At 41.5% G+C, this 17,867-nt stretch overlaps 1 protein-coding gene across 5 annotated transcripts in view; it reads right to left on the reverse strand.

Annotated features, from left to right (window-relative positions):
- Window positions 1–8,863, reverse strand: part of MAP3K4 (mitogen-activated protein kinase kinase kinase 4) — a 188,216-nt gene extending 179,353 nt beyond the window's left edge. For 4 of the 5 annotated variants that reach the window (XM_075596747.1, XM_075596743.1, XM_075596746.1 and 1 more), the window contains exon 1: window positions 8,509–8,862. Coding sequence is in view for 1 of the 5 variants with exons in the window: in XM_075596743.1 (XP_075452858.1) it covers window positions 8,509–8,513 (5 nt within the window). In the remaining 4 variants the exon portion in view is untranslated. Of the gene's footprint in view, window positions 1–8,508 lie in introns of all 5 variants that reach the window. The other variant, XM_075596742.1, reaches the window with a different exon arrangement.
- Window positions 8,864–17,867: the final 9,004 nt, after the last annotated feature.

Below are 17,867 nucleotides of genomic sequence, written 5' to 3' on the forward strand. Positions count from 1 at the left end.
TCCTGTGATGTCACTGCAGTGCTCGTGCACGGTCTGCGCACGTACCCGCCGGAACGTGACTCGCGCGCTCCCGTGCGGCCACGTGCACTGTTCCTCCTACCGCAGCGTTCCAGGCGCTAATGCGGTCAATCTGAGCCTTACCATAGCTCGCAGCTCATGCTGCTTCCCCCCATCCCCGAATGTGTACCGGGATTCTGGGGGTTCCCCCAACTCCTGGGGTCTCCGTCTTGCCACCCTCAGGGGCGCGTCGATCAGAGCTTCAGGGCAGAGAGGTTGAGGTCCCTGGATCACTGCACTAGTTGCAGTTACGTGAGTCCCATTAGAAAACAAAAAAATCCTACTCCTAGCTGTGAGGACAGGAAAAAGACTAAGGTGCAGGAAGAGGGAGGGGCCTTTTATGGCCTACCTGAAAAAGTTAATTTCCTGTCCTACCTAGACTGAGGAGGGATTAACAAAGGTGCCCACTGCCAGGGTGATCAGGAAAATCATTATTAATGCCTCAGAACTGTGCTCTCCTGCCACAGAGCACAATATTGCTACTTTTTAATGAACTAGAACCAGTGAAGTAAGCAGATAATGACACTAGCATATACTGTATGTGAAAGCAATAACATTTTCTCCAATCCACTATGAGTTTCTATTTTGCATTGCTTCCCCACAATATCCAACAGAGGTTTACTTCAAGTTGTCAAAGGTACAGCATTTCAGCACACGCCTCACTCAATGTTTAATATCGTACCACAAATGGACAAAGAAAAACAGAGACATTTGGAAAACTCTGATCTGCAGAGGAGTCAAAACAATGCCATGAAGAATGAACGAACAAACACTTTTTGATACCACATTAAAGCCTGCAGCTTCATTAATGCAGACAAAACAGTCATATTTGTCAAAACATGAAGATAACTTGCACAAATGGATTTTTCTAAATAAGGAAGCTATTCATCATTGGAGAGAGTACGGAAAAAAGCAAATGAACATACACAATGCACTTTGGCTATTTTTGCAACAGAAAATAAAAAGTGTGTATATGTATATATGACACATACATAGCTAGATGTGTCTCAGACAATTCTAAACTGTTTTGCTGTAGTCCTCCTGAACAAGAAAAACACTTTGGAATACTGCTCCCAAGACCAGGTGGTTTCTCCCCGGTAAGCTAAACTGCCCAACTACAGGTTACTGCCCATCATAACACATGAATACATGTCTAAATAAAAAAGAACCCTAGCAGGAGCTTTATATAACGAGAGGACATTAGCGGACCACGGACATTAAAAAGGTCAAGGATGCTTATTCTGGGCCCCGAGAAGAATATGCTTCATGGAGGGAAGAGCAAAGCCATAGAAAGCATAAATTATACTGCACACTAGCTCATGGTGGTCCAATCTTAACCCACCAAGGAATAACATCTTAAGTGCAGTACATACCTAAGCAAATTGCCTTAAATTAAATCAATTAATATAACTCTAATTATCACTAAGTAGTAATTAAAGAAATCTTGAAAACTTTGTCTGTTGAATACAAAAGCCTGAGGTCAACCTGAACGAATGCATGTTTTGTTACACAGCCTGGTACAGTGGTGGCAGGTAAGCATAGGTCCCAGTGATATCATCAGGATCCTCAAAGTGGCGGCAAGGAACATAGAATGAAAATCAGACAAGATAGTGTGGCGTCCACTGTTTAAAAGTTAAAATCAATGAGGAACCCCGCAGATCTACTCCAAACAAACTTCTGTTATGAATATGAGCAAACGTAAAGAACCGGTTTTAAAGCTGCAGTTCAGTCAATATCCTGCATGTGTGTTATTTTTAATAAATCAGTTCTGTAGTAAGAAAAAATACTTTTAGCATTTTCTGTTTTAAAAAAACAACTTTGAAAGACCTATTTTCTTGTATTCTATTTTAACAGCCATTTACTAAGGCACTGCCCCTTCATGTCCTGTCACAAGCCCTGGCACACCCCTTTGTCAGCCCTGCCCTCCCTCTAGCACATGTCAGTGCAGGAGTGCTCATGAATATTCATGAGCTTCCACTGACTGACAAGCAGAATATAAACAAATCCCAGCTTTTAATATGTCACCAAATTTCGACCTATCAATACATGGAGAACGAATTGACTGGCAGCTATACAGTTCTTTAGGTAATTAGAGATTGCACACATAAAACTATTGAAGTAAAAAAATTAATGTAAAAAAAAAAAAAAGACTGAACTGCAGCTTTAAATACTAGCTTTGTATGATGATATGAACATTCTTGAAGATCATATGCAAGAGATATGCTGAGGCAAACAAATAAAAAAGTCAACTGTATAAAGTAGCGAATATATTTAGTTCAATAAGCTAACTGTCCTTGAAAACAGTATTCTTTGGAGCAGGCTATGGTTACAATGGAAATAGCACATAACAGGGAGCTTCAATGACATATCAGTTCAGAAAAGCCTGACAGCCAAAATACTATTTTTCACTGTAAAACTTGGTTATTCCTTCACGAAGAATGTGGTTTGATAGATGGAGAATGCGAGCGAGCTAATTATATTAAAAACATTGCTAGATCAATGAAGCAAAAAGGGACAAAAAAGTGCGCCAAAATGTGATCTAATGCAAACCCAATGCCAAGTGTTCATAAAAATATGCATATATAAGTAGAGAAATCTATAAGAAAAAAAAATGTATATAAAATGTATCCAAATAAATCTACAGGTTAAAAAATATCAATTAATAGTCCATGAATACTATAAACGTATTTACATTTAAAAAATAAATAAAGTGAATATAGAGATAGGGGAAGAAAGCAAAAACCACATATAAAAAATTGTATACAGTGTATGTTATATATAAAATCAAACACAATCAATCAAGTTCTAATAAAAATCACCCAAGAGAATCAAGAATGTTTCATAGTAAAAGTAATCCTCTTCTTTTGAAAGATTGATATGTAATCAAAAAGGTTCCCCCAGCTCTTTCTGTGAAAAGTTTCCCGTCTCATCCTGTACATATGTTCCAGAAAAGGAAAAGAAAGAAGCGCAAAGGAACGCCAATGGTGTAATAAGGTTTAAAATATATTTATCTGAAGCACAAGACAAGTATTTCACTCACATTTATATTAAAAGTAAAACAGCATAAAGAACTCTCTCTCACTGTCCCAGGTCTCATTTGCCATCCTCCTGTAGTATCAGTGTTTGTACAGTAGCATGCAGGCATGCCAGCAAATTGCCCTCCACAGTATCTCAAGGTAAGTCGTCAGTAGACAGAAGTCTCCAATGGACAAACGGATAAGTTCAAAAGAAGCTCACAGATGGACCATAACCCTAAGCATTTTGTAGAATCGCCACTACATCAGGGGAAAGGTTACTATATTACATTATAATCCGTCACGCAGGTAAAAGAGACTATATATTATATACACTATATTGTTAATTTTGTTATGAAGAGACTGCCGTTAAATAACAGAAGGCATTGCCAGTCCATTCAATAATATATTATTTCAACATTAAAACTACATGGAAGTGGTGTGGTCTTTGCAAACAAATCTCACATGATATAAGAAACAGAGTACATGTGCTGAATTGATCATCTTTCATATATAAAAGTAATTAAAAGAGACGTTTTCCACTTTGTACAAAATTAGCCTCTGGAACTCGCTACCACTGGAGGTTGGGACAGCAAATACAGGCATACCCCGGTTTAAGTACACTCACTTTAAGTACACTCGCGAGTAAGTACATCTCGCTCAATAGGCAAACGGCAGCTCACGCATGCGCCAGTCAGCACGTCCTGAACAGCAATACCGGCTCCCTACCTGTACCGAAGGTGTGCGCAAGCGGGGAGACTATAGAGTCTGTTACAAATGCCTTATTTACATCAGTTATGCACGTATATGACGATTGCAGTACAGTACATGCATCAATAAGTGGGAAAAAGGTAGTGCTTCACTTTAAGTACATTTTCGCTTTACATACATGCTCTGGTCCCATTGCGTACGTTAATGTGGGGTATGCCTGTAGCTGTAAAAAGAGAGGAAGGCTATAGATGAATAACATGGCCTGGTCATATCTGAAGACAAACAGCGAGTGATGTTCTGTGCTGCATTCACCCTGGAGTTTCCAGTACTTGCCACCGTCTGAGACAGAATACTGGTCTTGATAGGCCATTTACTCTGACCCAGGATTCACACTTCTAATGCAACATGTATTCTTTTCAATTATCCTTACAATCATAACAAATACTGACTGGGAAAACACACACACACACACACAGTAAAATCAAAGCAGGGAAGGATTGCTTTTATACAGAAAAAAGCATAAGAAGATGTCATAATAATGTAATTAATACATGTAGCAGCCCAGAATACTACCATTCATATATCAGAGGTATGTTTGCAGACTATTTATATCAGTGTATGGCATCTTCATGACAGCCACAGAAAGTTTCCTAGAAATGTATCTGGTCGTCATAGGTCAATTTGAAATGATGATGGGTCAATACAAGCTTCCTTTGCTATGTCCCCACCCCGCAAACCCTTAGCATGCAGGAATGTCTGTTTCTTCTGGAGATATTCTGTTTTATTATACAGTGAAGTGCTTTCTGTTTTCACAGGAGGGAAGTTACTTCCTTGCCATCTGCTCAAACACGATTCATTACTCCAATTACACAAACACAGTTGTTAGGAGGTACATTTCTACCGATTTAAAATCCCTTTATACAGATATGGGTTAAACACAATGACTGTTCCAATACACTCACCCAATCTGGGTCCAACTTGTTCTCCTCCCAAAAGGAGACAGCAGGCAACAACTGAACTGCCCATTAAACATACTGCATGACACTTCCAGTACTGAAGGTTTCAAAGATGTGCCAAGCACCTGTAAGTCCCATCTGTACACACCTACATGATGATGCATTTCAAAAGCCTCAATTCATGGCTTCACAGCCCTTCTCATACAGTTATTTATACTATTTTTGGCATGGCAAATACAAAAACCACATGTGAGAACATTCACAGCTCAGACAGGCCAACCTTGCTTTTCTCCTTTATCTCCTAACATACAGGGTTCACTGCAGCCAGGGATTCTGGGAAATGACATGGAAATGAGCGCACAGTATCACCTTTTACTTCAAGTCCGCTTTAACATGGACCCTTACGGTGGATGGTTGTTGTCAGTTTTTTTACCCACTATAACTTTTTGGCCTACACACACATGCATTCTATCTCTGTAGGTATCCCAACACAGATCATTTGATGTGAATGACAATATCCATAAACAAAATAAAAAATAAAAGAAGAGGCCTGTTGCCACCGAGGTGGAGACTGGTGGGTTGTAATCTGATGCAACACAGGAGTGAAATTAAATGATCCAGATGCCATCGAAAGTGGAGTGTTGGTTGCTACTACAATGTAGATTGTAGAGATTAGCCCCTGAGGAAGACTTTACAGCGGAAACGCACGTTGGGTGATATCAGTGACCACTAAAGGAGCACTTGTTGATGACATCTGGAGTGGAGGACAACTTTAATCAGCCCGGTACCTGCTGTGACGGCCGTGGAGTGGATGCTGTTTGCTGTGAATATTTTGTCTGACCCTGTGACCCAGTGTGGTCTGAATGCTCTCAAACAAAGGCACTTATGTAAGTGGAATACTTTGTGTTTTTAACATAAAAAAACAGTACTATACTATTTTGCTTTTCCCCTCTTTTTGTATATGGAATTTCCCCCTCTCTATGTGGATCTGGAGTACCTGTCTGGAGACACAAGTTGGTAACTTTGAATAACCACAACGCTCTGATTTCACGTTAAACACGTGAGTGCAAATTTTATAGAACTTCCAGCATTGAAGTTAATTTGCTGAAGTAGACAATATTGCACTATTTGGTGTTTTTACTCTCTCTTACATGTCCTGATGTGATTTGCGCACCTGTTTCTCCTTCGTTTGCTGATTGAATTTGGTTTGAATTCTACGTCAGGAGCTGCACTCATTAAGGATAGTATATCATCTGTGTTACCTTTGATCTGTTGTGATATTATTTGCGCTTGATTTTTCCTTGCACATAGAGTAATGCACTGCAAGCTTCCTCCATCAATTAAATGGATATGTTAAATGCTCCACATCAACTAATAAAGATATGGCTGGTTGCCATTGCAGGGCAATGTGTTGCACTACAATCCATGTACATATGCAGCTATATTCTATAACCTCCCAGAAAAGGAGAGTCGCTCACCTCCCCAGATTCATGGGTTGCAAATCACCTAAAGCACCGATTATTGCAATCCCTTCAGATCAAGGAGTACAGATTGCCAAGGCACATTAATACAGTGCAAGTCTATCCCTACAAAAGAGTTACAGTTATATGGTAGAAGTGTGATGGCATTAGGGACCACATGGCACCACTTTTCATTTACATATCTAAGCTTGCACTCATTTTTAAGGAAACTATTGATTCTTTTATGGATAATCATACAGTATGTGAACACTGACTACAACTACACCCCTATATTTACCATGCACTGTAATCAATGGTTTAATTAATGTCACAGATCAGCACACATTGCCACCACAGGGAATGGGGTTACTAAAAAGTCTCCCGGCTGCAAACAAAGGCAAAGTTTGGGCAAAATAATTGCACCGGATTAAATCAAAGGAAAAACTCTCATTGATTTGAATGGGACTCCATTTCTGTATTTCTGTGATGAATATGGTTCTTGTTTTTTTTTTTTGCACTCCTTTTGCAGCCAAAAGACTAGTAAATAGACCCATGTGCGTTAGAAGGAAGTGCAGTACTGTATTGTGAAGAAATGCACTGTATGCCCTTGTGGCAGAAAGGGTGTTTAAAAGATACACAGTATCCTATGTGCAGTAGAGCAGTTTACCAGAGCACTGCAGAGCAATGTATTGCAGCCAATATTGTTCTTAAGCCATTGATTCACGGACAACTGAAATCTTGGGGAAAAGAACACTGATCCCATGGGGGCAACCAACGCAAGAGAGTAATCCTGACTTTTAAGAGGATTATACCATTTAAGTATATGGTAGAAATGTGTATATAAAAGAGTGACTCTAAACCCATTTGTAAAGGGATTGAGGTAGTTTAGAAGTCCATGGTATCAAATGATGTGTGAAGGTAGTATTCCTAACTGTTTAGATGGCCTTCCGTTACAGTCTAGAGGAGAAAATAATCTGCATAAAACAGGGAACGTGAGCAAAATAAAAAGTTTAATTAAGGGCTGTGCACTCACAATGGGGGTAAAATGTAAGGTTTATGAAAGAGTTAAAAAAGAAGAAATAGCTGGTTGGCAATGTTCTGCAGGTGCCACCAAACACAATCCCAATGCAAGATTTTGAAAGGGTTAAAACAAAAAAGAAAAATGTATAAAGGAGGAAAGAGAGCTGGGTGCCAAAGCTATGCGGTGCAATGTGCTGCAGATGCCACCCAGGCCAGTGCCAATGCTCCACAGGGCAATGCGCTGAAGATGCCATCCAGCACTGTCTGGGTTACGCCTATAATATATATTATCTTTAACTATGCATGCAATGTCTTGTATATAATGTATACCCTGCTCACTTATGTAACTCTGTATTTGTAACCATGTATTATTTGTCATCATAACTCTATGCCCAGGACATACAGTAATTGAAAATGAGAGGTAACACTCAATGTATTACCTCCTCGTAAAACATTTTATAAATAAATAATAAATGAATCCCATACAGATAGACGGGGCTGCAATACTCCGAATAGCCCCTTAAGCAGCAAAATGATCAGGGTGGGAATTCTATCTGCCCACTTGCAATTATTGATGTGAATAAAATATCCACAGCAGAGAAAGGGAGGGCTGCAGTCAAGACACAGAAGTCACCAAGCAAATGGCTTTCATGCCGCAGGTTATTGTTACCCAACAATTCTTAAACTGCCTGGATTCAGGGCTCTTTTGCAACAGGCTTAATTCACGTGCAAAATCAAGTCATTTTCAATTCATGCCCAGCTGTTTATGAAAGATGATTTAAAAGAACAAACCAAAACTGATTACTGTACCAATTCATCTGCATTGCATCCTATGAAGGTTAAAAAATATACATGGGGTGATCTTGGAAAGGGAGTGTTAGATCTGTGCCAGAAAAACCTAAAATCTCAGCGACTCTGCAACAGATCAGGAGGGAAAACCAGAAGTAAAATGTGGGGAAGAGAAGACTCTCATTACCTTTTTGCAAGAAGACATACTGATGCGATCTGCTGCAGGGCACCCAGCTAAATACCATATAAATGTGTTTTGGGGTGTTGCACCCCCATATTGATTGCACCCCTTCTCTACCCCAAATACTTAAAACCTACCCCTCGCATTACTTCATTTAGATGTTATTTAAATGATTGCGTGCATACCAACTCATCGTGCACGATCGCCGACTCTAAAGGACGATTGCATGTCTGCAACCAGGGTCACAATCAATACATCAACAGGAAGGGGGGGTGGGGGGGGTAAATAATAAAAATAATTAAAAAAAAAAAAAAACATACCTCATAGGAGCAACAATCAAGTCCAGCTCTTTTTATTTAAAGCATCCTAAAGGTTTCGATAGAGATCCACATGCATGGTGTGCAAGGTCCCCTGCGGCAGCTGGGAGTCAGGCGGGGAAAGTTGCTTTGCTTTCAGAGGTGTCCCTGGGTTATTTGTTTCTTGCCCTCCTCCCCAGCTGCAGATGCAGGCGGCAAGTAACCCCGAGCTGCTCACTATTTGCCAGAAAGGGGAGCCGGATCCTCCCGCACAGGCGCTCTCCTGCATACACTCCACGTCCCAGCTGCTGTTGGATCACTATTTGGCAGCGGGAGAGGGGAGGCGCAGTTGCAGGGGATTGATTTGCATAGGGAGGAGGGGAGCTGCAGCGAAAAAAAACACAGGAACAAGTGTGTGTGTTCAGTGACATCATCCAATGGCGTCTGTAACCAGCTACGGAGCGTCACTCAGGCCCAAAAAAACAAAGTAGCAATCTTAATCCATACCATCCAGTGCCAGCTACAGCTCCGTGGCTTGCTCATACCTGCTTTACACACTGAGTGTGACAGATTTTAACTTTTGTTCAATATATGTATACTTTGTTTGAATTTGTTATGATGTGTAATATTGTAGCTATGATTATAGATTTGGTATATAGGTGTGTAGATCACTATTAGTGCAGAGTAAATAAGTACATTGGTATTGTTTCTTCATTTACTCTGCACTATCATGGCTAGTGTAACTTTCTACTGTCCAACTTTCTACTGTCCGGCCTTCCTGCCTCTCACCTGTCTCCTCTAGTCTATACTAAATGCTGCTGCGAGAATGACTTTACTCTCTCCTAAATCTGTCTCAGCGTCTCCCCTGCTGAAATCCCTCTCCTGGCTTCTTGTTAAATCCCATATTACTTACAAAATTATTTTCTTTTAAGACTATACACTCCTTTGCCCCTCCTTACATCTCAGCCCTAATTTCTCGCTATACACCTGCCCGACTCTTGTGTCCTGCTCAAGGATGTCTTCTATCTACCCCTTTTGTATCTAAAGCCCTCTTCCAGATAAAACCTCTCTCGCGCACTGCCCCGCACATCTGGAATGCCCTTCCCTATCTGGATAACACCCTCTCTCCACTTTTAAGGCCCATATTAAAACATACAGCTGCAGCGGCCGTTATTCGAACACTTCACGCGTTGTGTACATCGGAATACCATTGTCATGACGCGGGATGTCTTCCAACCTTACCGCCTTAAGACGCGACTGCAGCAAGTGCAGAAAATGGCATTTTAGAGTTCTGTTTTTTTAAACACCTTAAATTGACACAGTAGCACAGTGCTGTACACATTGCGATTCATTCATTTCATTGCACCCAAAGAAACAGAATCCATGAAATTCAAACAAAGCAATTGCAATAAGCGCGGGTGCCTGGGGCTATTGGCCGCGTTCTTGCTGCGTGGAGTACAGCAGAGCACACGAAATCGGCGCCGTGATTTGTTCGAATAACTGCCGCTGCAGCTGTTTCTCTTTTACAAAGCATATAGCTAGCTCTGCTGGCTGATACTATACATTTCATGCATCACCCTTGACCCCTTGAAGATGCACTTGCCAAAACACCCCCATACTGTCTCTGTAAGTTCTCCCTACTTAACACTTCGATTGTAAGCTATTCGGGACGGACTCCTATTTTCCAATGTTACTTTTGTGTCTCAAGCTCTTATTCCCATTATGTGTTATATTATGTCACGTGTATTACTGCTGTGAAGTGCTATGTACATGGATTGCGCTATATAAATAAAGACACACATACATTTATGGTTTATTGACATGGTATCATAGACACATGTAGTTATATATTGCAATTGTTGTATTATAATTCCCTGTACTGTATTGTTTATTTTGTAATGCACTGAATACACTGTGGGTGTTTTGTAAATAAAGATATGTGTATGTCTTTATTTATATAGCGCCATCCATGTTCTTCATGTGCTTCATAGCAATTATACATGTGACATAATAATATTAAACATAATGGGAATAAGCGCTTCAGACATAAAAGTAAAATTAGGAAAAGGGAGTCCCTGCCCCGCAGAGCTTACATATGTAGCCATGTCTGGTTTGGCTACCAGTCTGCCCTCCCTGGCAAGCAAGCCTTGGTAAGAGCAGACAGTGTCAGTACCAATTATGGGTTTTTCCCACATAGGCAGCTTCCTTGAGTGACAGGGGAGGAGGTGGGACTAGGTCTGTGTTCTGCCCAATCCTGGGTTCAGACCTAGTACCTTCTCCCTACTGTACTTAAGGAAGTTGCAACCCCAAATTCATTAGTGTCTCTACCATTGAGAGAGACAAGGTATCACGCAGGGCTGCTGTGCACCGGCAGGCCCTGGTCCGCTTCCCTAAGGGGAAAGTCAGTGATTACCTTTTCCCCTGGTCCTGCTAGAGGACTAGGGAAGAACAGGGACTGCTGTGGTGGCCCTTGACCCATAGTGAAGGTCCAGGGACCATCTTAAGTTTGGAGACTGTATTGGGCATGGCTGCCTTGATACTGTGGTTGTAGAAGAATAAAACCGGTCCCAGTTATCTATACCGCCCGCCTGATGTGTAATCTTTCTGGGGGCAGAGGAAATCGTTTCTACTGTGGGAGATTGCCTCCATACATCTTGAGCCTACAGCAGATGGAGGAACTGTGTACCATGGAGTCAATGTCAGGTATATACCCCAGAAGCCTGTCCTGTAGTCCCCACAACCATCGGCAGACCACTCAGCATTCTGTGAGCCATCAGGTAGCATGCACCATACACACAAACACAAAAAAGAAAAGAGATATGGCGCCACCCAAACCTACTAAACGTATGAAAAGGCAAACAATGATGAAAATCTATGTTGTATAGGACTAATACACAAAATATAAATAAAAAACAATATAATGAAAAATGTATAAAAAATATATGTATATTGAATAATAAACAAATTGAAAAAATATTGTCCAGAATAAAATGCAATTCAAATCAATTTGTATTAGCATGCACCATACACCTGGTAACGGGAATCACCCATTGGGTGGGGGAAACACCGTTACACATACACACATACATATATACATACATATATTGTACCCCCTTTTTTATAGGGTTAATAATGATTACTATTCAGGACACATACTAGTATTGATAGAATGACAGTATATATATTGTTTCCCTCTAGATGGCTCTGTTAAGAAGTTATGAAGAATCTGTTGCTACTTTGGTGGATTTTTTTCTGAAGCACGCTCCGTAGCTGGTTAGAGACGTCATTATATGTCATTGAACACATAGGTGTTGACTTCATATTGTTTGTTGTGTATTTAATTGAGCTTTTTGATTGTATCACAATACTTGGCAAAGGGCTCGAAAACTTGCATGTCCCCAAAGATTTTCAAAATAAATCTGTAATGACTTAATCTACTTCTCCAAGTATTCATTGAAGCAAGAATTGCAAAATACAGGTGTTGCAGCTTCTATTTCACATACTGGAAGGGATCTGCAATGTACTGCAGGTCACTGATTAATATGTAATAGAGGAGGGTGCAGAGTTACATTCTTGTGATGACAAAAGATGACGATGGAGACATTAAAAGCAGCCATACAAGTCACCATGCAAGGCTCTCACCAGCATATCAGGGACATTACTCTTACTCCCTCCATGTAAGCCTATCAAGTGTGACTAATGCATGTATGTATATCTTTATTTATATAGCGCCATTAATGTACATAGCACTTCACAGCAGTAATACACGTGACATAACAATAAAAATAACAAATAATGCAAATAACACATAATGGGAATAATCACTTCAGACATGAAAGCAACATTAGGAAAAGGAGTCCCTGCTCAAAAAGCTTACACTCTAATTTGTAAGTAGGTAGGAAGAACGTACAGATGCAGGAGGAGGGAATTCTGGTAAGTGAGTCTGCAAGGGGCCACTGTCAATGTATGAAGTGTATAGTATCAGCCACTGAGCCACCCATATGCTTTCGTTAAGGAGGTGGGTTTTAAAGCAGCAGTCCAAGCGGCCGTTTTTTTATTTTATTTTTTCCCCTTTAATCTGTGCATCAACATAATCAACACAATGATAAGTAATTGGCTAAGTTGCCAATCAATCCGTTCTCCTGTGATCGATCGTCGAAGATTCAGCTCGGGTGTGTGCCAGAGCCAGTTTCAGAAGAGGAAGGGGATGTGACTTTGTAAATGGTTGCTATAGAAACAAAAAATGCTTGTTACATTATAATACATTAAAAATGTCATTCAGAATTCTTTTTTCCACAAAAAAAGTTACAAGTTTTTTTATTTTTTTAACACGTAGGATATTGCTTGGTATGCAGCTCTAAGATAGGTCTTAAAAGTAGATAGAGAGGGTGCTAGTTGGATATTGAGGGGAAGGGCATTCCAGAAGTTTGGCATATATTAAAACTAGGTGCATATAGCCATAATTACAATCCCACATGTACAGGTCATAGATTTGTAATTTCCCTCATTTGCCGTATATAAAACCCTCAAGTGTCCCTTATTTTTTTTAATTTATTGATTAAAATATATTGCCGTGCATAGTCATGAAATGTCCTTTATTTGCAGTGCATACAACCCTAAGATATCACTCAGTTGCACTGCAAAGACATGTCAAGTCGCTCTAATTTTTCAGCGAAGTCAGTCTCTCATACTTTTTTTGTTTGAGTGTTCTGATAAATTGAAATATATTTTCATTCTTTTCAGTTAATTCCCACCTAAATTACTTATTTACTAGAACCCCTTTTTCAGGTGCGAGATTACATCAAAATTTCTTCTTTAACTTTCTCCTTTAAAAACATTCTCATTTTAGCTCATTATTTATATAATCACATACATATCTGTAACAGCTGAAGAACTGGGGGGAAAAATGAATTTAATAAAAAGTGTTTTTTTTATAGAGGCGATCCTAGCGAGCAATTTTCTTTACACATTTTTCTTTTTTTTTTACTGTAGGATTGAAGCAGGGGGTCTCCGGAGCTGAACCTCATTAATTTCAGCTCCGGGGACTCCCTACTTTCCAAGATACCTACCTCCGTAGGGGATGCCGGTAGCCATCTCCAGCTCGCTAGCGCAATCACTTAAAGGCCGTGTAAGAGACATGTTCAGAGGTATGCAATGGAGACCGTTTAAAGTGAAACTTAAATTAGGCTTTATTGCTCCTTTCCCTTTAACACAGCAAAAGATATGAAACCAAGCCAAATAAAAAACCTACTCCGCTTTGGAGAATATCTACACATGTAATCCAGCCCTCTCTAACTGGGTGGTTAGCTAAGCTATTTACCAGCCCCAAATATATAAACATATATACAGATATATAACAGTTCCATAAGAAAGTCTTATCTGTTTCTTGTAGCTGTAGGGGAAACCTCTCTGCTCTCCTGGGTCAGCACCTTTGTGTGCTAAGGCAATGTATGTCCAGGTATAGGGTTCTGGTCCCCTTGTCTTGCTATCAGCATACAGTCCAGTCCTTTTGCAGCTCAAGACATCTGTTCCTCTGATCATTCCAGTGTGGACTAAGGAAAAATCTGTCTGTCCTTCCTTGGTTCAGCCCCCAATTGTGAGACTCAGGAATCCTCTCTTCCTGTCTCAGAATAGGCTATTTCTGAGAGAGCTCTAATCAGCCAGGTGGAGTTGGTTAATTGCTCGTATGCAATTTACCAGCACACTGCTGGATTAGAGGCAAGTTTGTTAACAGGGATCAGTCCCTGTTACATACCTCCCCTATTTGTGGGAAGCTCAGCTTACCATGGCCGAAGCCCATCCTTCCACTCTAATTCGAGATATCTCTGTGTCTCAAATGAGAGTGGATGGAGGAAGAGAACCCTCAGTCACGCTGGGATTGGATCCCTTTCTCCAGTTTATTCGTGTCTCCTTCCGAAGGTGCTTGAGATCAGCACTCCTCAGTCGCTCGAGGAGGACTTTTTCCAAGTATAGTCTTTTTACTGAGTGCGTTGGGCGCTCCTCTTTTTGTAGGCAGACTGTATGGTGCCAGTTGAGCGTTTAAGATTAGCCCTTTGAGTTTTCCGCTCTTGAAGTTGTCGTTCTGCACTTTTTGCACTCAATGGAGTTCAGCTTCTTTGGGATTGAGTTGCAATTCAACAGCCACCTCCAGAGAATGTACTATCTTTTCAGCTTCATCAGCTAAGGATTCTTCTGGTTTTGATTCTGCACGTATACCTTTTTTTTGCTGCCTGTTGGGTGGCTGAAGGTTTAGCTAGTGCTTGTTTAGGTGGTTCAAACTTTGCAACCTTGTTTTTCAGATGAGCAGTGTTCCCAGCTCTCACTGCACCCTTGTCTTCATGGGTTTTAGTTGCTGTGGGATACTGACACTTGGGCAGGGTCAATACCTTTTCTTGTAGTACTGTAATCTCAACTGCGAGAGATCCCTGTTTCTTGAGTGCATCCTGCAATTCTCCTCTCAGGTTATTCATCTCCTCAAGCATGCTTTCTCAGCTTTCTTCCATGTCTCCTTCATTATATTGTGAAGCACTGTGAATTTCTTTGCTCGGGCCGCAGCTACTTGTCTCAGTTTCTGGACCTTCTTGTGCTCCCTCTTGTACCGAGTCAGTTGGCCTCTAAGCTTGGCCTCTAGCGATGCTTTGGTGATGGTCAGGGTAGCCTTCAATTTCTCATGCTGCTTTGCAGGGACACTGGGTAATCAGACGTTCCTGCAGTACTTGTACTTCTTTAGCAGCCTGCAGATTTTCTTCCTGCAGAGTTTGCTGCTTCTCCTCGGCATTCTGGTGGTACGTACGCAGACCTTGCTGGTGGTTCTGCAGTTGGTGCTCTGCTTCAAACTTCTCATCTTCCAAAAGTTTCTTTATTTTTTCAAGCTCGTGCAGCTTTTCATTGACGTGGTCTGTCAAATCAGAATTTTCTTTTTTCAGTCTTAAATGTTCTCTTTTTGCAGTGTCTGTAATATTCAGGGCATCCTGGTAGTCCTCCTTCCATTTACACACTTCTGCTTTGAAACTCCCGGTCTCCTTGCGTGAGACTTCCATCTCTAGGTTGAGGGTCTGAAGCTCCTTCTGAGAGACATTGAGATCCATATTAAGACTGAGGAAAGTTTTTTGAGAGCTGTCCAGCTCCTCAGCGAGACTGTGAAGTTCCTTTTTAGAGACTTCCAGTTCTGTGCGGCAACTGCTGATCACTTGGTGTGAGGCATCCCGTGCTATGCAGAGAGTATGAACCGCCTTCTGGGATATGTCCACCTCTGCCCGGACACTTGACCTCCTGGTGTGAGGCATTCAGCTCTATGCGGAGAGTGTGAACCTCATTCTGAGATACTTCCACCTCTCTATGGCACTTGCGAACCTCTTGCTGAAAGGCTATAATCTCCTTCAGTACCTCCTCATACTTCTGCTTCAGATTAGCAATCATTCTATCAGATTTGCTCTGTTTTTCCACCATGGTGGCATTAGTTGTGTTTGCAGTGGCTAGCTCAGTCTTGAGATCCTCCAATTCAGTCTTGGCTGCAGAGTAAATTGTGAGCACAGTCTTCTGTAGCTCAGCATTATTTTCTCTCCATTTCTTCACAGAGCAGATCACAGTTCCCCCGATTTCTCACAGTACACCCCCCCCTTGAGGATCGGACTCCGGACGATCCAAGTACGGCTTCTGCGGATACCTGGCGTGGAACCGTCTAAGTAAGCCGGGAGCGTGGATCTTCCCCTGGAATATCTGGAATCAATAATTGACTGGATCTCGAATTCCTCTTGACCTTGAACCAGTACTGGAGGAGGAAGAACATCAGAATACCTGGGACTCTGCTTGACAGGTTTTAAGAGAGAGACGTGAAAAACGGAGGGGATCTTCATTGATGACGGTAAATCCAGGCGATTGGCCACAGGATTGACCCGTTCCAGAATCTTGAAGGGGCCCAAGAATCTGGGAGCCAATTTTAAGGTAGGTGTCTTCAGTATGATGTTCCTCGAAGAGAGCCATACCTTGTCTTCTGTCTTGAACCTGTGGGCCTCTATGCAATGTCGATCTGCCTGATTCTTCTGTCTCCGAACGGATTCCTGGAGGGTTCTCTAAATCCTCCTCCAAGAATCTTGAAGAGAGTTGACTCTGGCATCAGCAGCGGGGACTCCAGAAATGTTAGAAGAAATGGGAAGGGTATTCGGATGATAGCCATAATTGACTCTTGGGTGGACTCATTTCTCAGGGAGTTATGTGCAAATTCGACCCATGGCAACAGATCTGCCCAATTATCTTGTGTATCTGAGATAAAGCATCTTAGGTATTGTTCCAAGGATTGGTTGACCCTTTCAGTTTGTCCGTTCGTTTGTGGGTGGTACCCGGAAGAAAAAAGAAGAGAAATATTAAGTCTCTGGGAAAAAGCACGCCAAAATTTTTATTCAAATTGTGATCCTCGATCCGAGACAATAGATACAGGAACCCCATATATACGGAAGATCTCCCTGATTTAAACGTCTGCTAGAGTAGCAGAGTTGGGGAGGCCCTTGATGGGAATAAAATGAGCCTGTTTCGAAAACCTGTCCACAATGACTAAGATGGTGTTCATACCATTGGAGATAGGCAGTTCCACAATAAAATCCATGGATAGATGTGACCAAGGACGTTCTGGGATGAGTAGTGGACGTAGCAGACTAGAAGGCTATTTCCGAACGGACTTATTTTGAGCACATGTGGAGCAAGACGAAACAAATTCCTTAATGTCATTTATCATCTCTGGCCACCAAAAGGTACGCTGAATCAAGTCGGTGGTTCTTCTGATCCCTGGGTGACCAGCCGACCTGGATGCGTGATCCCACTCCAGGATCTTCTGACGGAACTTGTTTGCTGTGTACAGACATCCGTCGGGGACTTCTAGGCCGTCAGGAATCTGAGTTTGGGCGTCAAGAATGTTATCCAAGATATCGAAGGAGTTGGCCGCGATGATAAATCTTGAGGGAAGAATAGGCTCCGGGACTTCATCGGATTTATCTTCGGACATGAATTGTCGAGATAGAGCAAATGCTTTTAAATTTTTGGAACCGGGAATATAAGAAATTACATAATTAAATCTTGGGGGAAAAAAAGCCCATCAAGCTTGGCGGGAACCAAGGCGTTGAGTGCCTTCTATATACAATAAATTCTTGTGGTCAGTAAGAATCAGAATAGGCTTCTCGGTACCTTCAAGGAGATGTCTCCATTCTTGGAGCGCTAGCTAGTTTGATAGCCAGCAGTTCTCTATTACCAACGTCACAGTTGATTTCGGCAGGGGAGAATTTCTTAGAAAAATAACCACATGGATGCAGCTGGTCTTGAGAAGAACGTCTTTGAGAGAGCACTGCCCCAGCTCCGATGTCCGAGGCATCAACCTTCAACGTGAAGGTAAG

Source organism: Ascaphus truei, chromosome 4, assembly GCF_040206685.1.
Source record: "Ascaphus truei isolate aAscTru1 chromosome 4, aAscTru1.hap1, whole genome shotgun sequence".
Lineage (NCBI taxonomy): Eukaryota > Metazoa > Chordata > Amphibia > Anura > Ascaphidae > Ascaphus > Ascaphus truei.